The sequence below is a fragment of the Channa argus genome, chromosome 17 (assembly GCF_033026475.1).
Source record: "Channa argus isolate prfri chromosome 17, Channa argus male v1.0, whole genome shotgun sequence".
NCBI lineage: Eukaryota > Metazoa > Chordata > Actinopteri > Anabantiformes > Channidae > Channa > Channa argus.
In genome coordinates, this window is record NC_090213.1 from 7,839,758 (window position 1) to 7,863,629 (window position 23,872).

General features: G+C 40.7%; 1 protein-coding gene across 2 annotated transcripts; it reads left to right on the forward strand.

The window, feature by feature from the left end:
* Positions 1–10,505: 10,505 nt before the first annotated feature.
* On the forward strand, positions 10,506–22,627 carry dusp10 (dual specificity phosphatase 10). 2 transcript variants are annotated; one of them, XR_010911239.1, is made up of 5 exons: positions 10,506–10,782; positions 11,819–12,648; positions 16,733–17,101; positions 18,420–18,717; positions 18,907–19,045. XR_010911239.1 is itself a non-coding variant. In XM_067482164.1 (4 exons), the coding sequence occupies exons 2-4, from the start codon at positions 11,865–11,867 to the stop codon at positions 19,170–19,172; spliced, it is 1,419 nt and encodes a 472-aa protein (XP_067338265.1). In that variant the 5' UTR covers positions 10,509–10,782; positions 11,819–11,864; the 3' UTR covers positions 19,173–22,627. The 2 variants fall into 2 exon arrangements, 1 of the variants encoding a protein (XP_067338265.1); XM_067482164.1 differs by lacking the exon at positions 18,420–18,717 and having other exon boundaries at positions 10,509–10,782; positions 18,907–22,627.
* The last annotated feature ends 1,245 nt before the right edge of the window (positions 22,628–23,872 follow it).

Below are 23,872 nucleotides of genomic sequence, written 5' to 3' on the forward strand. Positions count from 1 at the left end.
AAATACTTAGTCCAATTGATCACAAATTTATTCTGATGTTGCTGACAGCTGTGACAAATGTTCCCATTCCCCCCCTGTGATCTCACACTTATGGTGTGAGGTCTGTCAGGAACTTTTCAGGACTCGGGGAGTCATTCTTAACCACATTATCCTTGGTGCTTATAAGCAACATTATCCAGTTGGACATTTACAGTAATCAGACCAGTGGCCTATGGGTAATTTACATCTGCTTTCACTTACAGGATAACACTGCCCCTGTAGAAATCACAAATTCCACCTTCACACAAGTAGTGGTTGTGAGATCTCTATAGTTTTGTAAGAGCACATTGAACTCTTGAATTCGGCATGAGGGTGGAAGGGTTTGAGGAGAAGTTGTTGAAAAGATGGATAAATGGCATGTACAGATGGAAGCCGATCCAATATGTAGTCCTCACTGTTCTGTACATTATATTTCATTTTATATTTATTTTTCATTTTATATTACATTTTGTATTGTAAGAAACAATATATATACTGTATATACCAACTTCTTAATAATCTAAAAAGCACTGAATTATTGACGTGTGGGAATATATTTACATGAAGTTTTTATTGTTCATTTCAGTGTTGCTCAAAGGGCAAAGCAGATATTTTTGGAGATATTTGTTTTTCTAGCACAGTAAACACATGACATTAAACAGTTTATGACATTAAACACTTCCCCTTTTCAATAAAAAAAGAAACTGTTAAAGGTTGTTTCCATTCACACAGCAGCAAAACTGATCTTGAGCTTTCACAGTTTACATCAGCATATGTGGTTTGATTGTAACCCCTGTGTCAACTGTTGATGAAGACCACTAGAAGTGGATAGACGGAAAACCACTAGAGCCTACCTCGTTCTTACTGTACACCCATGCAGTAAGTGGTGTTTAAACAGAAAAAAAAGACAATATAAAACATTTTACAGTAGAATTATGATTGCTTCCAAATATTGAGTATTGCCTATTAAATCTACCACTCAGAGATATTAAATGTGGGGCAATGTGAGTGTTACCAGCTACTTAATTAAAGCAAAATGTTTGGCCTGTTTCTTAAACTCAGACATACAATATCAACAAGTTGTCAAATCATACAAGCAGTTTTATCAACTCGGCCAATCCGTGAAGTTTTATACCAAAGTGAACCAGAGACACCAGAGGTGAAAAGACTCTGATGCTCTAGACTCTGGTGTTAAGTCACTGCTGCCTGTTTGGGTTTCGCTCATCAGTTGTCAGTTTGTCACTTTCCTCACATCCTGCTTATCATATCCTGTTTGCACAGCAGTGTACATACGCTTCATTAGAATGTAACATGTAAAATCCCACAGTACACATCACAGTCAGTGTCAATCAGGTGGACATAGCTGATTTGTTTTCACACAGTCTTCACTGCTGCTTTTCATACTACTTGTTATACTAGTCCAACGTATGTAAAGCAGATGTGTCATATTAGTCTGATGGTATCAAGACATGTTTTTTTATACAGCGCTGTTAAAAGGAGGAAATTTCAATGCATGCAAATTAATTTTCAAATATGCACACCAACCCCTTTCTTAGGTACTACTGTTCAATAGTTCTTTACTGCTAATATCAGAGCATCAGAATTGGGAAGAAAGGTGATTTACTGTAAGTGACTTTGAACACTGTACAGTTGTTCTCAGTTGGGCTGGTCTGGGTATGTTGGAAACTATTGGTCTACTGGAATTTTCATGAGCAACCATCTTTAAGGTTTACAGAGAAAGCAAAAATGCTCACTGATCTGCAGCAGCACAAAACCACACTGGGTTGCCTGGTCTGATGAGTCTTGATTTCTGCTGCAACAATTGGATGGTAGGTTCAGAGTTGGTGTAAACATCATAAAGCTTGGATCCACCCTGTTTTGTGTGTAAAGCTATGGGGGGTATTTTCTTAGGACCAACCAAGCCATTGCTTAGCTACAGTCTACCAAAGTAATTTTCTTGACCATGACCACACTTTTATGACCACAGTGTATCTTTTGATGACTACTTCCAGCAGGATAACACTTCATATCAGAAAACTTTAATTATCTCAAACTGGTTTCTTAAACGTGACGAGTAATTAGCGGTAAATGAGGTCACCAGGTGTCAATCCCGTAGATCACCTTTGGGATGTGGTGGAACAGGAGATTTGCATCCCGTGTGGCCGACAAATCTGCAGCACCTGAGTAATGCTATCTTGTGAATGTGGACCAAAATCTCTAAGGAATGTTTCCACCACTTTGGTGAATATATGCCACGAAGAACTAGGGCAGATCTAAAGGCAAAAGGTGGTCCAACCCAGTGCTGCCTACCTACTTAAGTGTACTTAATAAAGTGGCCGGTGAGTGTTTATCAGAACAATAACGTGTCATCATGGACACAAACATTTGCCACATTTTACTGTTATTACAGCCTATATTCCAACTAAACGTCAGACACTAACGAACCTTTCAGTGCTCTAAATTCTGGTAGTTAAAGCGAAACGTCTGCTTATTAATTACTGAATAACTGAGCGCATCTGTTACTCAATAGCTGATTCAGCAAACGTTTTACATTCGCCATTCGATACACTTGGCATCTGGTTAATTTCTCATCCTCTGTCATACAGGAGGCGAAGCGTTTTGCATTTCTGACAGCCACAACAGCTTGTGCCGAATAATATCGGTGGCAACTGAGGAGTTAGCACGAGGAGTATTAGCAGCTGTGAGACAAAGGGAGCACAAAGTACAGAAACTCTCGCTACATTTAAAAAAAAATTCTCTGCAATACAAAAAGAAAATCTCGCAGATGGCTGCGAGCTTTCATCAAGAGGGCCCACAATTCAAGACCTTTTATTCATCTTTCAATCGCAATATTTTGCCGAAACATTAGTAATGATCCAGTGCAGAGCCATAGCATGGAGACAGCTGCCAAAAGAGGCTAAAGCTCAGCCCCCTCTGGGACAGCCATGAGAACCAAAGGCTCCCACATAGCCATGTAGCAGATGAACCCTGTCCTAGAAACAGTTGCTATTTAGATCTGATTAGCACTGGGTGCAAGGAGAGTCATTGTTATTTATATTGCTTTATCCCTGTGTTTGTTTCAAAGGTTGAGGGCAGAGAGTACTTCTGATAAGTTGCTCCACTCCAGGGTCACAGCTGAGACATTTGGTTTATAACCTCCAAAAGATGGTTAATAAACAGACACTCACTGAGGGCGATGGGTATAAATATAATTGGGGGGGGGGGCATCATCCTTATTTACCCTCAGTCGTGTAAATCCATCTGTGTGTATGATTTACTTCCATTCTGGGATATAGTTAGAATTAAGTGAGGCTCCCACTGCAGGCGGAATCACAATTTTGCTATTCTCGAGTTTGTTATCTCACATTTCACCACAGCATGAGGGGGGACGAAAATGTGAGCGCACACACAGCCACTGTACCGATCCAGCACGACGGTACATCAAGGTTAGTGACGCTCCATCACTTTCTTCATCGCGCCACAAGTGCGAGTTTATAGGTGAGCAAGTGAAAGTGAATGTTTAAAGTTTTTCATCACTAACTAAACAATATTTGGTTGTTGCTAAGTGACCGAGAGAAGGAGTCACGTCTCTTCGGGCGAAGGGACATGCCAACTTGACTGAATAATACTGAGCAGACGAGTCCAACTGAGAGAAATAGGGTTGTTATGAGTTCAGTGATGGAGCTGTTATTGTTAGGTGTAAACTCTACTCCTCCTGGTAATCCATCACAGCATCTGGCCTCCTCTTACAAGCAACACTTGAAGGAACCTTTAACCCTTTTTTTTTACTATTCTCACTGCCTACCATCATCTGCTAATTTCAGTAGTTCTCAGCCTTCAGTTGGAACTCCCCTAGGGGTTATGAGATATTTTTTATTTGTAGGAGGTGGGTATCACAAGGCGACTTATGAAAAGCATTATAAATGTAGCCTTCGTAACACAGTGACCCTATTTATTACCATGGTTTTAGATATCCCTCAGGTTATTTTAGATTTGTTTTTAGGTCATTTTTAATTTAATAATATCACAGCTTTGGTTTATTTTTATTTTGTGGCACAATTTGTGGTATCTAGTTCATGTTGGTTGTCATGGTTGTCACTGTTATTGCTGCCTAACTTGGCCTAAAGATAAAATGTATATTGTATGTGTGCTGGCTGCTGATCAGATGAAAAGGAAATGCAGGGGTAGTGCTAAAAGTTATTTAAGGTATTTAAGTACTGGATAAACTTGTATCAGTTAAGTGTTTAAAAAATTTACAGTATCAAATAAGTTGATATGTATAAATGTAATCACTAAAGGAAAATATCAGTCAAAGGGTAGGTTATGAAGTGACCTGGAAAGAAATTAGTGTTGGTTTGTAAAATCAAATACAGTTAAATAAATACTTGAAATAGTTCGGAAAAGCTGTATTTGTACATATTGTGGAAAGATGAGTAAAATACTGAGTAAAATGAGTAAGATTTTTACGCTGGTTGGTGCTTCAAAGTGTCAGTGTACATTTTGAGAATTGGATTTTTAGACGAATGCAGTTGAGAGTGTTTGAAAAAGGGCTTTAACCTAAAAGAGGCTTTATTTGTTAAGAAGAAGTTAAAGAACTAAATCTAGTAAGTTAATTAATTTAGTAATGAAACATTTACCACTGAGGTAAATGTGAACCCCTTCAAGCTGTTGTTGAAGTGCCAGTAAAAACCCAACTAACTGAAACAGCATTTGAAATGGTGGCGCTCAAAGAAATACAGTTTTAAGCAAAGAATAAAGTTGAATTGTCAGTATAAGTTTTGAGTGAAGTTGGAATAAGTTGACAATGTTTCTGTTTTCAAGAGAAAAAGCAGGTTATACTATGAAAGGTATTCAAATATAATCATGTGATTCCTTTTTTTGTTATGTTATTCAAAGATACAGCCAAGCGTAAGCACTGAAATTATGTTTATTGTCAGGTGAAGACTTGGGTGTGGTTAAACGTGTACTTGTTTAGTTGTTGTTTACAGTTGCTTAAACTTTTCAATCCAATCCTTTGCCATATGTGCTCATCAATCATATGGATGACATGAGAGGACATGATACAAGAAACGACTTGAATACAGGTGTGGTAAAATGACAGAAAAAAAAAAGAACAGTGGAGTAGGAAGTGACTAAAAATGGAAGTCAGATACACTTCAGATTTAAGACTTTATTGATACCATATGGAAATTGGGTTGTTAAGCATAGGTGGAAACCGTGAAAGTTTACTTTGGATGGTTTCAGGCCTGAGGTGAAGACCTAAAAGGATGTGAGGTGTCAGGCCAAGTGTGAAAGCAGCCGAAATGTCAGCTGATGTGTGACTACTACAGTTTACAGTTTAAATGTCATGTGATAGGCAGATGTTTACGAAAAACTGCCAGTTGAGTAATAAATAAAAGCAGTTAAAATATCCATCTATTCATGTATCTATCTATCTCTCCATTCATCTGGTCTGTTTTTTGTTTTGTTTTTTGTATATCTCCCGGATGCACATCTAAGAATCTTTTCATTTCAGTGGGACTTTCCCTGTTAAATAAAGGGTAAAAAGTTGTCGGATTCTCATCTCTATCACATGGATGTTTGAATAGTTCAATAATCCCACCATTGGTAAATAATAGTTGCCTGCCCAGTTTTCAAGCAATGCAACGAAATCGTGTTTTTGTGTTTAAAGTGAAACATTTTTTATTCCATCAGTTATATACTTCAACGCTTTAAGACGATTAATTTTCTCTAATCATATGTTTGTTAAATGATGACTAACATTTACGTCTTTGTCCAGAGATAAAATCTAGAATATCTTCACTAATTTACATGTTTGGTGCAGCTGCTGATCACATCATAGCATCAGATATTGCTTGAAAATTTTAGGGTTTTCCCACAATGTGATATCTTCAAACCTGACATACATGTCAAACTCTGAACAGAACTTTAGATGGGAATTCAACCTTGCATCCCATAAATCAAAAGACAAACAAAGACAGTCGTGGCGTGACAGTATTTCAGAAGAAGGCACCATAATGCATCAACAGACTGGGCTGACCGCTTTTTTTTTTTTTTTTTGATTTGTTTTTTGGGCTCTCAGAGCTCAGTTTGTACAATGATCACACAGCCTGAGCGTTAACGATGAACAGAGTGTTATTTTGGAAAGCTGTGTCAGTGCTCGGTTAAGATCTTGTTTAATCAATTAAGCTGCCTAATGATGCTAATGAAATAGATTTAAAATGACAGAGAGATAATCAGCCCATCAAGTTGAAGAGGTTAAGCACGTTTGGAGCCGCGTGTTGTTACTGACTAACAGATCGAAAGCCGATAAATATCCAGAATGTAAAGGGGCACAGGTCAACAGGCTGTTGAATCTTTGGCAGTGTCCCTTCTCGCCATTGTTGGACATGTGGCTTTTCAAGCTGTTGAGTCTGCAGTAGGCCCATCTGTGCCACTCTCTCTTCAAAACCATCGGCAGCATCATTTTTCTATTTCGTAATTCCTCATTACTGAAAGAAAATAAAGGCAATGGCCAGATAGGATAAAATACTGGGAGTAAGGCTGCCTGTCTTTTGCCTATTTAAGACAAAAACTGCAATTAGTAAATGAGCTTATTTGTAATTCTAACACAGTCTCCTGGGTTTTGGCTAAATGAATGTGTGTGTGCGACAACAGGTTTCCAAGGTTACATGAGGTTGAGATCTTCCTGTGCTGCTCGAAATGTGACACTGAGTCTGCACCTTGCTGCACACAGGAAGTGGTTTGGGTCTTTCATCTGGGGCCAGCGAATACCGCACCACGATCAGTCACATTTTCCATGCCGAGCAACAAGAAGAAAAGAGCTAACCACTTGACTGTGTTTTACATCAAAGTTTGACATTATCTCATGCAGTGTGTGACCTCTAAACATACACAAAGCCACAGTTACTGTCATGTTTTCCATGGGCTGACATTTATGAGGAAAGATAGTCAGCTCTATCCAGGTACAGACAGCAAAAGGGAGAAAATGTTTGTAAAACCTACCCTGTTGATTATTCACAATGACAAAAAAAAGGGTAATAATACATCTAAATTTCATTTAACACAATTCTGCTGTCCTACAACAGTTGAATTGAGAAATGTAAGAGTTAGAAAAAGAGTAATAAGCCCTGAGTCCTTCTAGGAACCAAAACGACTTCCAGGTAACTTGTGATCATCTGAATTCTGCTTCATTGATGCTGACTATGATCACTGACATGTCATACTAGCCATGAACACCTGATAAAAACACCAATCTCTGCTGAAATCATTTGCTCAGTTCTGTAAAACAACACCTCGTCACCTTAGATCCAAAAACACAGGCACTATTAAGACACAGAATATCATCAACTAGACAAACATTTGGCCTAATGAAACCAGCCACACAGGCAGAACTGGTTTCATTTACATAACTGCTCAGGTCACACGACATCCACTGTTTGAATATCCAGCAGGTCTCTCCATGTTGTCAAATGTCTGCTTCTCAATTACCGGCTCATATTTCTAGCTGTTTACGATACATAAACTTTTACTGAAATTAATAATAAAGAAGTAATGCAGATAGATCCATCAGTATTCAGCTATAAAAAGCATCAAACTTGTAAAAGGGTTGGAAATCTTATTAATGTTATTGTAGAGAAGAAAAATAAAGTTCTGATATGCAAATCAATATTCATTTTATACTATTTCCTGTCTTTGACTTTATTGTGACAGATAATTTTATCTTTTTGGGCCTAAACATCAAGTCAAGTACAAACAAATGAAACTAGCCAAGTAAGGTTTAAGTACTTTGAAATGGTACTAAATATGTGATCAAATGTAGGCAACTAATTTTCCACCACTGGATGATGTAAAACTTTTGTTTATGAGAAAATTTCAAAACCACCCAAGTTGGAGACGCAGTTTTCACTGAACAGCTCCCATAGGTAAATAGTTATGGACAGCTGATACATTCTAGGCACTACTTCAGGGTTTAGGGTGTTGTACAAGGTCCGTTGGACAAAGGGGCCAGGAGGAACGAGGAATTCCAACCACTAACCCTGTGGTTTATTGATGAAAGCCAAAACCATTCAGAACAAATTCATTCGATTTATGTATACAGCCTGAAATAACAAATGTTCACTGAAAATGATATATTTACCATTTGGAGATAAATACTGAATTTGACCACTACAGTAAATACCACAATATATAAGCAAGCTCTACATGCAAACAAACATTTGAGTCTTTTTACATTTAGCTATTTGAAAGATGCTTTTTTTCCAAAGCAAATAACAAGTGAGATGCTACGCCAGCAAAACAACCAAGCCGGGGAAAAAAAAGTTGGAAGCGAAGCGCCAGGAAAGAGACTGCAACACTTGTTAGACATAACGCCCTGATACGCAAGAATAGAGGATTTATTTTTCTTCTAAAGGTTAGGGGTGTTTGTTCACTTTCCCTTTGACACAATTAGAAACAGGAATCCAAACTGAAAAGGATTGGATCAGCTGTCTTCATTAAAAAATAACTGTTCAGAAGGTTAATAATAGGAGCAATAATACACGCCCTGCATTGTTTCAGGTTGCCGATGAGGATAAATAAAGGGGCTCATGTTATATTTAGAGTCTAATGCCAGTGAGACCCTTTCTCCACAACACGTGGTCTCACATGGGCACTTACTTAACAGCACTCCTGCCAAAGATGCGTACTTATTACCACCAATAATGTTACGTCCCCATCCAGCACACAGTTCACTTGTGTTGTCCTACACAAGCAAGACAATCTTCTTATTCTCTAGTCTTACAGACACATGTGAGTCACTGTAGCAAAGTAGATTGACCAGTCGAAGGAAGAGAGGGGAAATTTTTTGGGGGGGTCCTTTCAGCTTCTCCCATGAATTCAGGGTCACCACAGCAGATCATTTGTCTGCATGTTGTTTTGGCACAGTTTACAGGCCGGGTGCTCTTCCTGACGCAGCCCTCCTCAATTTCTTCCAGGTTTGGGACTGGCACTACACAGTTGGGGATGGGGAAAGGGCAGTTGGGGATTCAGTGTCTTGCCCAGGGACACTTTAAAATGTGGTCGGGAAGAGCAGGGGGACAAAACTCCAACCCTATGGTCAGCAGGCAGCGACTCTACCAACTGAGCCACTGCCGCCCCCAAAACCACACTGCCACAACTCCATTAAATGTCTCCTGTCCTTCAACTAGAGCTGTTTTAACCAGGACCAGGGGTCTTAACCTAATTTGTTTTACTGGTTTTATTTTATTTGGAGTAAAAAGAAGAGCTGGTGTGTATCATGGTGTGTTTTGTTTTACAGGTTTGGGTAATATTTAAGTTAGAATTATTCATGTCAGTGTAAACCACACTGATGCTAACTCCAAGTGTGGTGGGAAACAATGCACTGAGTTGAGAGCTGGGGACACACTTTTAATAAAGATAAACTTTCCCAAAATAGATGAACAGAGAGCGAATACCCTTTCTGTTGGCTTAGATTGTTCATCTATGTAGTCTTCACAAACCTAAAATGTACTGTGGGAAAACTTGAAAGACAAACCCACAAAGAAGTAATATCAAGAAAGGGCAGTTGAAAAAACATGAAGATGTGTTTTTTTTGTTCATAAAAGTGTCAGACATTGTCTGGCAAGCTCAGCAGCAACCATCAAACGATTAACAGAAAGACTTTTGTGTGGACATAAGAACAAAGGTCATGAAAATTTAGGAGAAACAAAGATGCTTTAATACAAGGAAATGCAGCATGGCAGATACAGGCGAATGCTGGTATACAGGCTTATTCTCCGTGTCATCAGTGTGTTTATGTATTAATAAGCAGGACATTTAAGAACTTAACACATTCAAAAGTTTTCTTATGATTTCAGCTCCTATAGACCAAAGAGCAGGAGTTTCTGGATCCACATCTGGATTAAGATGTTAATTAAATTGTTTAAACACTCAGACATTTACTTTAAGTCACACCCTCGCTGTCTCACATGTCAATGACATCTGATCTTTACTTAAGTTGTTTGAGCTTCTTTGTGTTGTAGTGGAAAAAAAAGAAAAAGAAAGTAAGAGCAGATTGGACGTTTTATAAAACGTGTCACTCATTGTCACTCACAAAACTGTGTTAATTTCAGGATTTCACTGACTATACATTTAGCCTGTACCACATATAAATAATGAGATAAATATTGAATGTTGATTATGAGAACAAATTGTAGTAATTCCTATCAGGAAATTCTGTCAAATGGTAAATGTTACGTTTTATAATAACAATCAAATGACATTAGTTGAACATTATTAGATTACATTATTAGAACTACATTCTAATAATTTTCATACCACCTTGCCGAAGCCTCCGTGGCTGCAGCCCGTGAACGCACCGCATCTTCCTCCTCCAGGCTCCTTGAGAGACCTCTGATTGGCTGCTAGTGACATCATCTCTGTTCATACGTGGGACTGAAGGCCCCCACCCCACCCTCATCCCCAATCACCAGCCAGAGAGGCCCACAGCTCGGCCAAAGCCCTCCCATCGCAGGGCCGGACCTCACTGTACAACAAGGATCAAATTTAATATTAATGAAGTCGCGCATTGGCTCAGACTCGCGTCAATCCCGCTGCGCGACTTCTGTAGGCTGGCAGACTTCCTTCAATATTATTTCTGGTGGAGCAGGGTAAAAGTACAAAAAAATGTTGCCGATCCACAACACGGGGATGGACTGAATGGAGGCGACGCTGTCAGCGAGCGGAGATAATAGATCCGTGTAGGGTGAACCGCGACACACACCGGTAAGCAGAAACCCAAGGCAACTTTAACAATTAGTGTCCAAGCCTCAAGTTGTTGTTGTTAAAATGCACAGTCATAGAGATTTCATGCCATTTTATTATTAATGAAGACGAATATCAAATCGCCGCAACCATTTTGGGCTGATGTGGGTTTATTCTCATGCTATTATTATTTTGAAACCACCCGGGCGCCTCGTTACACCGTTCACCTTTATTTTATCCGCCACCATTGCGACAAAGTTACAATCCCTGCCTTTAAAATCAACCACGGCACATTGATGCTTTAATTTCTCGTGTGATTCACGCTGGTGTGAAATTAGGTTTTCCTCCAGTGTTCAGCTCATCTGATCAGTTCGTTCCCGAAAGCCTGATCACATTCTCAGCACGTTCTCATGCCGGTTTCCTCAATGAATTTGCTCGTGAATGATTTTAGCTTTTGCTGAAGCTGCACCGTGCTCGAAACAAGCCACTGGCCGGGACAGGCTATGCTCGGCGGGCGTCTTTACATAATGTGCCAGAATGACATGCTTTTTAGATGCTCAGGGCTGGTGATCAAAAGGAAAATGCCACCCCTCTTTTCTTTGTACCCGACTTACCATTTGGGAGAGAGAGCAAACTGCAGCGTTGCACTGATGCAGTATTTTATCTTTCTCTTGTAATAAAAGTATTACACACACACACACACACACACACACACACACAAATATACAGTATCTGAGGAGGATGATTCATATTAATTACACTCAAAGGGATTCAGTTACCCCAGACTCTGTGATGATTTCACTGTTTATTATTAGTGGCCAGTGTGTCACACCTCAGTCTTCACACCAACTTGGGTGTTGCCATGCAGGTGTTGACACTACTAATATTTGGCTTCAGTAGCCGTTTTCTAGTTTGCATGATCAGACAGATAAGAGGTCAGCCCGTGTGCACTCTGCTTGCTCGCTCAGAGCCTTAACTTGAGATTTTGTTTCACTAAACTCGTGTAACGGAGGGATTTTTCTTGGCCTCACGTTTTGGCTTGTCGCTGTTTCCACAGAGCGTCTTGCTGAGTTCTCCGTAGACGTCCAGCCCTCGGCCTCCCCATGCCTCCATCTCCTCTTGACGACAGAATTGTGGTGGCGCTGCCAAGGCCGATCCGACCTCAGGAACTCCAACTGCGCCTGGACACCAGCTACCTGGACTCCATTGTCACCAGCAGCAGCAACAAGACAGTTATCAACACCACCGTGGTGAAGATCCGGGCGACGGCCAATCTTGTAACGTATATGCCCTCATCCAAGGGCTCCACGCGCTCATTGTCGTGTGGATGCAGCAGTGCCAGCTGCTGCTCTGTGACTACCTATGAGAAGGACAGCCAGAGCCTCAGCCACAGCCAGGTGAGCGCCAGCAGCCCCAACCTCAGCTATGACGGACCCCCTACTCCCATGGTCAGCAACCATGAAGCATTAAGTGCGCCCAGTATCACCCCGGGTACTCCGAAGGCCATAACCACCGTGAGGATCATCCATCCCAATGAGCTGGCCAAGCGGATGACATGCTGCCCCATGGGGCACCCCGTGGGTCCCGTGCCAGTCATCATCGACTGCCGGCCCTTCATGGAGTACAACAAGAGCCACATCCGGGGGGCCGTTCACATCAACTGCTCCGACAAGATCAGCCGACGGCGGCTGCAGCAGGGCAAGATCACTGTGCTGGACCTCATCTCCTGCCGTGAAGGCAAAGACTCCTTTAAAGGAATCTTCTCCAAAGAGATAGTGGTTTACGATGAGAGCACTGTGGACCCCAACCGGCTGACGTCCTCCCAGCCTCTACATGTCGTCCTGGAGTCGCTGAGGAGGGAGGGCAAGGACCCCATCATCCTCAAAGGTAATGTTTAAGTAGGTTCATCAAAGCGTGGGGATGCACATGCCTGGCTGACTGAAAGAAGAAACGAGGTTTTCCAGTATGAAAACGGATAGAAAACTACAATTTCATGGGATTTAGTTTGAGACTGGAGGGAGTAAATCAGTTTAGACATTTGGAAGCAATGTCCGATTTAGCTGCGGAGTAGGTTTAAGTAATAAGTGCTATGTTGCGTGCAAAGTGGCGTTAAAAAACATGTTTTGGTTTTTTTGACCCACATATTTACAGTGCTGATTCAATCTCGCCACTATCAGCAACATCGTTCCCAGTGAAGAAGCTTTCATAAACGCATGCTATCGTACCCGTTGAGTCAGACACAGTTACCGCCTAGCTGGTAAACATGCTGGAGCTTTTTGCAGCTGAAGAGCCACATATTTCCCGCACGAGTCGAACTTTGACCTTTCATTGTTGTTTTCCGCCGATAACTGCCTGTAAACACTGGTTGTGGTATTATCATTCTCCAAGCTTTGTACCGATGCTTTACGAGAGCTATAATATCATACACAACAGCGTTTGCACGTATAATTGAGGCTATGCATGTCGTCTGCATCACACTCCTACACAAACATATGCATGCTCTTCTCACCAGCTTTCCATATGACACACTGAGTGTTTTGCAGAAAGTGAGAGGCAGCTGTTGGTAAATAAGGAGGCCTGTTGAGATAGCAGTCTCTGAGTCGCTGCCATGTTTTTGGTCTTTGGTTTTTGTGTGTGTGTGTGTGTGTGTGTGTGTGTGAAGCTACTTTAGAGCAGCATGTTGCAGAGGCAGGGCTCTGAGTGTTTTTAAATGCCTTCCAGTCACCAGTCTAGCCTTAAGATCACAGCACCCTCTTCTCTTCTCTTCTCTTCCCTTCTCTTCTTTGCACTTTGATGGACGAGGCTCTTCTTCAGTCTCTAATCCTGCATCGCAGCAGGCAGACTCTCCTGCTCTTCCTTTTCCTGCTTTAATTCCAGTAAAATACAAACCGTCCTCTCAGCTTAAGGAATCAAATGGCTTACCCTGACTTTTATCTACATTACTATACATTAGTATTTTGTCATAGCAGGAAAGGCCAATATCCATCATGTGTGTTCATTCACTATTTTTTCCCCAGGCTAATTTCCTCCTACATAATAAAATATCTCGAATTTAATGGTAGATTTCTTTTATTGGAACCTAGACAAAGCCAATCAGAAGCACATTTGTAGTGCCTGAACCTTGATTTCATGGTAGTTCTAACACTTCTAACATGTTTTTTTCCTTCTTTCTAAATGTAGAAGCACTTAATACTTCATTTCTTTTTGAGAAGTTTCTGACTGGGGGAAGTAGTACTAGTAATTGTGACATATTTGAGAATTTTTCATTCATAGTCCATCATTCGCCTACTTACCAACAAATCTTATTCATGATTTATTTTAAATATGTGCGATTCTTTGCTTCACTGGAAACACAGAATCTTGGCTCTGCAGTTGAAAGTGGTTATAGGTCACATTTAAGAATTGCTATAAATATCATGTCCGTAGTATCGGGAGGTTTAGGGTAGGCAATGAAAACGACAGGTTTGTGGTGTGAGAGCTCGGGTGAGGCAGAAGCGGTAATTTCTAAGCAGGAACTGAGCCAATGACTTATGAAAGTAATAGAGACAGTTTTATGTTTCCCTCTGCGAGTTTAGTTAGAGATAATGACAGACGGTCACACTTGACAGATTTCATCTCACAGCAACGAGCTGCTTCTGGAGATTTTGTTATTCTCAGTTTACTTTGAATAGTGTTGTTTATCAGCTTCACTTAGACCTAAAAATGCCGCTTTAGTCAGTCACAAAACATGAAGCAGCTTTCATATTTCACCGTGTGGTGACCTTAGCCTTTGGACTGTTTATGTTCGCTACCCACATTGTTAACAAATATGAAATCACAGATATTTACTTTGACATTATTGATATCAGCGTCTGATAAAGTAACAGCACACTACATCAGAAAAGTGCCAAAGATGTATTTGAGGATGGCTATAAAATGTCTTAACACCTTGTAGATCAGAGGGTACTTTTACTAGGGACTTAAGCTTGATCTAGTCTTGTGCTTTGAATTATGCAAGTGGCCAATGCCATTGTGAGCGTTTATACTTGTTGCTAGTGGGTCTGCATTGCTCTGCAATTACACTGCCAAAATGTTGGCAATGGGTTTTCTGTGCCAGTGGCTCTCAATCCTGGTCCTCAGGGACCCCTGCTCTTCTTGTTTTCCAACTACTCACTGTTGATTACCAGCATGAACTGAATCAGAAGCTGGAAGATACCATCTTTGATGACGGGGAAAGACAAAGGGAAGTGGCATCTTCCAGCATCTGGATTCCTGAACACACGTGATCTAGGGAATCAGCATTAGGGTTAGTTTTCCACAAAGGCATAAATCAAGCTTTAGTGGACTTACTGTGAATCTTCTTTAAGCTTTGTTGTGGTCGCCACCAAATCTTGATGAAAATATCTTGTCCCTAAGCCACTAATCATCACTAGGTATCTCTGTTTGGTGGTGAACAGCTGGCGTATAGAGGATTGATCAGAGCCACAATAAGCTGCCAAAATAGTGGCAGTAAATCTGAGTTGATAAGAGTTAACAGTCAAACGAAAACAGTGAATGAAAAGAGGCTAAAATGCTAGTTAGAGTCAAGTTGAACCTCCAATTCAATAATGCTTAAAGAGAACTGTAAATTGGCTGTGTAGTGCCACTTGTCTTAGTGTTTATCGGCTCATTGTTTTGGGTGTCTGACCCCACACACTTACTGTGTTTGTTCCCTTTCACTGCTGTTGTTAACATTGTTTCCATTAAAGATTTAATAACCACATTGTTCTCGACCTGTTCAACATCAAACAGAGTTAGCATTTCCTGTAGCAGCTGGAGATACAGGCATTTTCGTCATGAGGAGACATGGAACAAAAGCAAAGTAAAAAGTAAAAGTAGACAGAAACATGATTACTGTTCATTTGTAATTTGTTTCTGTTAGTTGTTAGTTAGTAATTGTGCAACAGTCTGATTACTTGAACACCACAACAGGGTTTAAATGTCTCTATTGTCATTAGTAGAGCTTTGTCTTATGAGCCCAGTCTAATTTAAAATGGCGTAAAAATATTGATATCAGTGGAAACTCCCTCCAGTGTCTCTGTTGTTACAGCTCCTGTAAACACTTCCTTTTATTTTATTTACTTTAGAGCAGTTATTACCACAGCATCCAACTATAGCGAAGGTCTGGCCAGCGTCAAAATAACATCAGACTAGCGTCTTAGTTCACAGTTAACAATCAGGCTATTTTTATGACCCACACAGTCATACAGTTGACAGGAGATCCCCACCTGCTCGGCCACCGAGGGCAAATGGTGCGATGACCTCACTTCCTCTGAGGTCAGCCATTGCCATGTGAACAATAGATGAACTGATACAGTGTGTTAGACACTTTCCACTCCTAACCACAATTCTGGTGCTCAAGGGAAACATTGGCTGATGGCATCACTGGCAACAGGTGCAAACCAGCTATTTGGAGAAGTGCAGCTGTCCAGTGATAAGTATATTAAACATTTAGTGCTTCTCCTCACCTGCAAAGGGGGATTTCTCATGCTGTGTAGCTTGTAGAAAGTGTCGTAAGGAATACTTTTTAACAGCATTGAATATTGCTCCGTATTGATTTTATATCCAAATTGACACATTCAAATGACAACCAAATGCAACCTGTGGGCCCGGAGATTTCTTCAATGATCGAGTGCTTCAAATTTAACTTTAAAACGATTGTTGTTTATCAGATGTGTATGCAAAGGCTAAGTGCCCTGAGCTGTTGTAACTTGTGCCATGTGGTGGACAGGAGCCCGAGATCATGTATTTTTAGCAGGCATCACACCAGTGGGAATTGAACCCTTAATCCTGGCAGTGTTTGCCCTGTGCTAAGAGACTCACAGGGTTCAATTTGCACATTAGGCCACAGAATGACAGAAAAGAAAGGAATAAAATTAGAAAAAAATTTGTTTTATTCAATTTCTGTATTTACTTTGAGATCACATCAAATTATTTCTCTTTGTGTTAACAGGAGGCCTTAGCTGCTTCAGGCAGAGTCACGAGAACCTGTGCGAGCACTCGCTGCACCTTCATGAGGGCTTGGACACAGGTGCAGGTGCTGTCCTGACGGGGGGGCTACCTCACTCCCTGCCCTCCACCCCAGACATAGAGAACGCAGAGCTAACGCCAATCCTGCCCTTCCTCTATCTGGGGAACGAGCAAGACGCTCAGGACATCAACCTGCTGCAGCGCTTGAACATCGGCTACATTTTAAATGTGACCACCCACCTGCCGCTCTACCACTATGACACGGGCCTCTTCATCTATAAGCGCCTGCCCGCCACTGACAGCAACAAGCAGAACCTGCGCCAGTACTTCGAGGAGGCGTTTGAATTCATAGGTAGGAAAACTTTGCATTGGATTTTTGCACTGCAGGCGTGTGAGCTAACACAACTTAGTCTGGTGTGAACTTTAAAGACAAAACACTGTCTGTGTGAGACATCACAGGCTTCACTGAAAAGTGGCTGATATTTAGCTTCTCCAGTTGTTTCAGGTGATTCCTTTCTGCAGGTGCAATGACAAGCAGAAAAGTGATTATTCAGTTTTGTTTAGACTCTTGGTTAATCATCCATTAATTACAACTAATTTATACTAAGAAGTCTTTGTCAAAACAGAGCTTGTCAAATATACACATTTGTCTACAATTTCAGATTTTAAAGCATATATAAGTGTTAATGTGTGGTTAATGAAAACAAAGGTGTAAGTATCATGAACTTAAAATGTCACAGTGACTTATTGGAGAAATAATAAAAAACCGAATGGAAATATCCCCTGAGCCATTTTGTCAAGGAAACAGGGGAGATGCTAACTTCTGGGCTGGCCACTTTTTCCAAATTTATAATTTGCAAGACCTTACTGCGTATAACTCATTGAAGTATTTTTAGGTAAGGAAACACAAGACCAGCGGTCGATAAGGTGCTAAAATCCGAGTTGGTGGCCTGCCGTGGTGGTACAGTATGAGAGTAACTGAAAAGGCCATTACTGAACCGAATCCACTGTAATGTCACTGACAAAGGAACTTTGAACTAGATAAGTCACATCAGAATAATTATTCATTTGATATCTCATCTGATTACTGAGCCAGTGAATAATGTTAGTATTGACACAGATTTAGATCTGGCGGACTGGAGTCCCCCAGATTCAGCCCTAATGGTGGGTCTGTCATTTGCACTATCGCTGCAAGGCTAAGTCTAGTATCTGGGTGTTTGACTCGGTTCATTGGGAAGCTTTTAGTGTTATTTTGTTTTAATACGTTTTTAGCATTAAACCTTAAATTGAAGATTTCAGTTAACGTTTGTCTGCGAGAAAAAATTAGCGATGGGAAGCTGCTAAAATATGCTGTGATACAAAAATAAGTAGGAAATAGATAAACATTGGATGTATTCAGTGCTGGGTATTACTTAAAGTGCATTGGTAGGAGTACAAATACTGCAAATGTATAATGTTCTTTACCTTTATTTCTTACTGTGGCCAAATTAAAATGTTTTAAAATTAGACACTGTTTGATTAATGTTACTAATATCATTGTGAAGAGGTGCTCCCGATACCTCCCGTGCAGGGCAGAAAAAAGTCGATCCATTTTGAGTCTTGTGGTACCAACAGCTTAAATCCATATGCAAACATTTTTTTTGTCCTTTTGGCTCATCCCATGAGTTCAGGGTCGCCACAGCGGATCGTTGTCTGCTTGTCGATTTGGCACAGTTTTTACACCGGATGCACTTCCTGACACGACCCTCCCCAATTACCGGGCTTGGACCGGCACTGCACAGCTGGGGACAGGAAAGGGCTGTTGGGGGTTCAGTGTCTTGCCCAGAGACACTTTGACATATAGCAGGGACCGTGGATCGAACCACTGACCTGGTGGTCTGTGGACGACTGCCTTCCCAACTGAGCTACAGCCGCCCCCTAAAATGCATATGCAAAAATGATGATCAATATATGCTAATATCTGATAAGGTAGTTATTTAATGTTACTTTATGTAGCTGGTAGTTTCAATACTCAAAATGGTGGGTACTAAAAAAGGGGAAGTTTGTTTGTTAGGTGGATGTTGGGTTTTATTTATCATGAGCACTAACTGAAGTTCCACACAGATTGAAAAACATTAATTATGTTGTGTTTAACTGTTTCCTTGTTCTGTTCTGCAGAGGAAGCACATCAAGCAGGTATGGGCCTTCTGATCCACTGCCAGGCAGGCGTGTCTCGTTCAGCCACCATCGTGATCGCCTACCTGATGAAGCACACCTGGATGACCATGACAGACGCTTACAAGTTTGTCAAAACCAGGAGGCCCATCATCTCCCCGAACCTCAACTTCATGGGCCAGCTGTTGGAGTTCGAGGAGGACCTCAACAATGGAATAACGCCACGAATCCTTACACCAAAGCTGATTGGTGTGGAGACAATAGTCTAAGAGAATCTCCTTACTCAATGCTCACACTTTTACTGTTTTTCAAGAGTTGCCAGTTCCTCTCTGAGCTGGTTAGAGTGTGTGCATGAGAGAGAGAGAGAGAGAGAGAGAGAGAGAGAGACGCTGTATTCTTCTTGAATCTCCTCATGCTCATCATGGACTCTCTGGAGTGCCAAAGCTTTGGGTCAGTGTTGATAAGAAATGCCAAAAATCCCTACTGCTTGGACCTAGCCGATGTCCCGGTGGAGTAGACGGGTTAGAGAGATAGAGCGGGAGGAAGTGGTCAGTGGGAAAATTTCCATTTGTGATCGCACAGGAGGAGGAAGATGGGGGAAAAGAAAATCGGTTTGGAAAACATATTTTACGTGCTTAGGGGCAATTACTCTTAACTCTTAAAGCTCACACTGTGGCACACCGTTTATCTTTGCAGACTCAGGCAGGGTTGGCCACAGCAGTGCCTGTCACAGAAAAAAAAAAAGATGAAGACATGTTTGGTGTGTTAATGTTGTTGTTCTATTTTTATACAGGGGTTTATGGGGGTGACCATGACGAGCCCACAGTGGCTTACTGTGCAATAATTTCAGAGTGGAATGCAATTGAGACCTTGATCTTACATGTGAATATATCGCTAATGATTACAAAACATTTCCAGCTGTTTGCTGAAAAACCATTTTGATGTTAATGTAATTAATGTTGTTAAGTTCTATATGTTTATGGTGCATACAGCTGTAAAATTTGCCGCAGATGTATACAAGAGAAAAAAAAATAGTTTTGTTTTTTTTTTGGGGGGGGGGCAGCTTAAGGGTTTATGTCAGTCGAACCATAATTTTCATAATTTTCTTTTGTCATTTTGCTTCAGCATCTTTGTTTTGCCATTCCTACTGTACATCCCCTTACTGCTAGATAGCCTTAGGAGCATTACGTGGCTGCTGGCAAGAGTAAGAACACTCTGAAATAATCAGTGATAAATGTAAAACAGGGCTACTGCTGATGTTTAATGTAACAGAGTGGAGGGAATTCACTGCCTGCATCTGTGTCCTTCTTTCTTTTGCTTCAATTCATCCATGAGCCAGATCTATTGTAATGCGGTTTTTACTGCGTTACTGTCCCTGTGTGGCTGCATATTATGTTTTTATCAACGCCCTACATTCTGAGCTATGATTTATTTAGTATTAAAGTAGCAGAATTGAGGTACAGACTTCAAACAAACAGACTTCCTCCCTCGGGCCACAGTTTAGTGTGACAGCGGCAGTACAATAGGGCAGTGTGACCCTCGTCTGATCTTTTGCATCTCCCTGTCGCTGACACTAAGCCACAGTGAGCTCTTCTGCCTTGCATAGGCAAGTGCTGCTGTCACGTGCTCTTTTAGTGCCTCTATCAATGCCTTAAGTCATGTGTCACCACTTGGCCTGCGCATGGTACACCATCACGTGCAGACAAATGCCGAACACACCAAGCACCCTGCTCCTCTTGGTCTCTATGTAACATACAAATTCGAATTTTCAAAAGAGTCTTTCTGCTATTCTTCAGTAATATGTGCACTCTTACAGAGCTACAGGCTCTATATGGCCTAGAGTGTTCATTACGTGAGTGATCGCGTGGTGGCGGAAGAACAGAGCACCACCGATGAATTGTAAATCATCACTGTAGAAAAAGAGTTTATGCACCCATACAAAGTTTTCCCACTTCCTGTTGTATCTGAATATATTTACCTTTGACTCACATTAAAACAAATATCCTGTATGTCCATAGATATGAAGAGGATAATTCAAGCTTCATGCCTTCATACTTATCCAAACCACAGATTTCTTCACTGTTGGTCAACAGAATACCTTGCATACAACTGAGCACACAGTTGTATAAAAACCCCATTTTGTTAACGTGATTGATCAAAATGTTATAGATCTGGCCTAGAGTGTCCAAACTGTTGACTTTCCTTTTTGAACAAAGAAAAAAAGGCTGTTTTGTAGCCTACAGACCATGCATTTTTTTATGTAAATGGTCCTGATTGGATGAAACCAAGGGCTGTCAAAGAGCATGTGACCCTTCAAATAAAGTTAAAACATGGGACATGGATTAACAATGTGATCATATAGCATTTCGTTGTTCTTCTCAAGCTTCCTCACAAATTATGGTTCCTGTTCTTTTTGGTTTCTGTTCAGATCTCCATTGTTTGCGTGAAAATAAAAGGCATATAAATGAAGCACAGAGCTAACAATACCATCATCTAGGCACCAAAACCAACATTTGTTTTGCACTCTGTGAACCATCTTTAATACTGAACTCTTTTGTAAAAGTGATCACGTGTTTTCATAGCATATAGTAAATACAAATACACAGTGCACTCAGTAAGGCTTTACAAAACCAACATTCACAACAATAAGCTTCAAAATTCCCTCGTGTGAAGATTCATGCTATGCAAAATAAAACCAACACAGGTTGTTTCTTTACTCACTTACTATGAAATAGTTTTATGAGGTGGCTGTGAACATTTTGAGCATGACTAACACATTTGCAGCCTCAGACTGAAGTAAGTTTTAGGTATGACATGTTGACAAAGATGTATAAAAAAAAGAAACTGTGTGGCGACGTCTCCTCACTTGTATTTTTGTTGCTGTTGTCATTGGTGTCTACTGGTGCTCCACAATATATTATAAAAAAAAAAGTATATTATAACCATTGGCCACACGTTTGTAGCTTGTGCATTTATATTCAGTAAAAAAAAAAAGTGCTTATCATCTGAGCCAATGTTATATAAGTACGTATTCGTCCCATCTGCTGGTTCCTAGAAATGCAGCAGCACATAGCTTTTGTATGTAATAATCTATTTGACTGAACAATGTAACTATTGTACTGTACGTTAGTCTATCTGGTTGGAAAACGAAGCATGCCGTGTGCTCCTGATCTGTGAGGGACACTCACAGTCATTATGGTGCTGTCCGTCTTTCCCACACTGCTCTTTCTGTAGAGGTCATAGCCCAATCGACAAACTCCGAGAGGCATCTGGGTCTGTTCACTTTTATTTGGAAACATGGTTCTGTATTAGGACAATATCAAAGCTGTCATATTTGACATGCACTCTCTATGACTAGACTTGTTTAAGAGTCTCTGCGTTGGGCTCGGAGGATCTGGTGGAAATGGGCTTTGCTCTACAAGCCCATCTATTTGTGTCTGTTGTCAATGGTAAAGTATATACAGTATATAAATATATATCTATTTTCTTTGTATGCATATATTCATTACTATTTTTGCACTGACCTATGGACAGATGGATTTATTTTTTCCACAAAGGGTGCTATTATAACAGAGGCCTTCTCTCACACCTTTTTGCATGACTTGCTCAAAATTCGCAACTGGTCTGTCATCTCTCCTATTCTTCTCCTATTATTCCTTGAAGCACTGTAATTTTGTAATCCCTACTTGTGAGCTTTGAAATAAAGAGGGAGGCTTCAAGTTTGGTTTTGGCATCCTGGAAAATTATTTTCGTATCTTCAGATGAACTAATTTCTTCAGCGACGCACAGAATTTCTTTCTGTGTTCTGACATATAGTGGAAATATTTTACTGAGGAAATAAACACGACAGATGTTTTGAACTAGATGTTCTGATTTCTACTGATCTTACTGGATACAATGCTGTGTTCTTTATACTATGACAACTAGATATGAAGATAAACACAATATATCGCCTTCTATAGGTGTTTACTTATTATACTTACTTATTTGACACTATTATTTTTGTACTAGTTTAAGTATATAAATAATAAATGTGTAAGATAGTCTGTTATTAAAAAAAGGAAAGCAGTGAGAGATAAAGAGGGAAAGAAAATGTTCATATGACCAAGGCCCCATGATTCACTCGATGCCAGGAAACAACAGAAGCTTAGAAACTAATCATTAGGATCAATAACAACAAAACAAGTCTTGCAGTGTGTATTTTAAGAAACAGACTCTATCAGCCTCTTGATATTTGAGCGTCCAGTGCAGCACACAGCCAGAGTTGTGAATTATCTGCACTCCCCTCCATTGACCCATGTGTCACATAGCTGCAGAAGTTATAGTCCTATATTAACTTCACAGGCATGTACTGCTAGCGGTGAAGGGCTGTTTTGGGGGGCTGGCCTAAGGGTCAAGATCTAGCCATAGGAACAGGCACAAAAATAGTTTTAGCGTTGTTTCTAATTACGAGTGATGAGTGCCCCGCCTCATTAATCCTTTCCTATCAGCACTGGGCAGGCGGGCACCAGAATAGCCCTGATCTTTGTGCTGCTGCACGCCGCTCTCCAGCAATCCCTGCATGGACGTATTAGGCAAAGCAGGCCTGAGAGGACACACACACACACACACACACACACACACACACACACACACACACACACACACACACACACACACACACACACACACACACACACACACACACAAACAGATGCACACACATACACACATATAATCAAGTGTATACATTCTTCTCTGAGGAGGCGGTGAAATAAAGCAGAGGATCTCTGAGCCAGAGGACCACAGCACTGGTTACAATCAAAGCTGTTTCCTTTGAACCGGATGATGCACCTTCACAACATCACACCAAGGCTTCACTAAATGTCAACAGCACTTGGCACTCACAGCTAACATAATGGTTTATAAGAAAACTTAAGATTTAGAGGAAAATATGCCAAAGGACAATAAGTTTCAATAAGTTTAAATA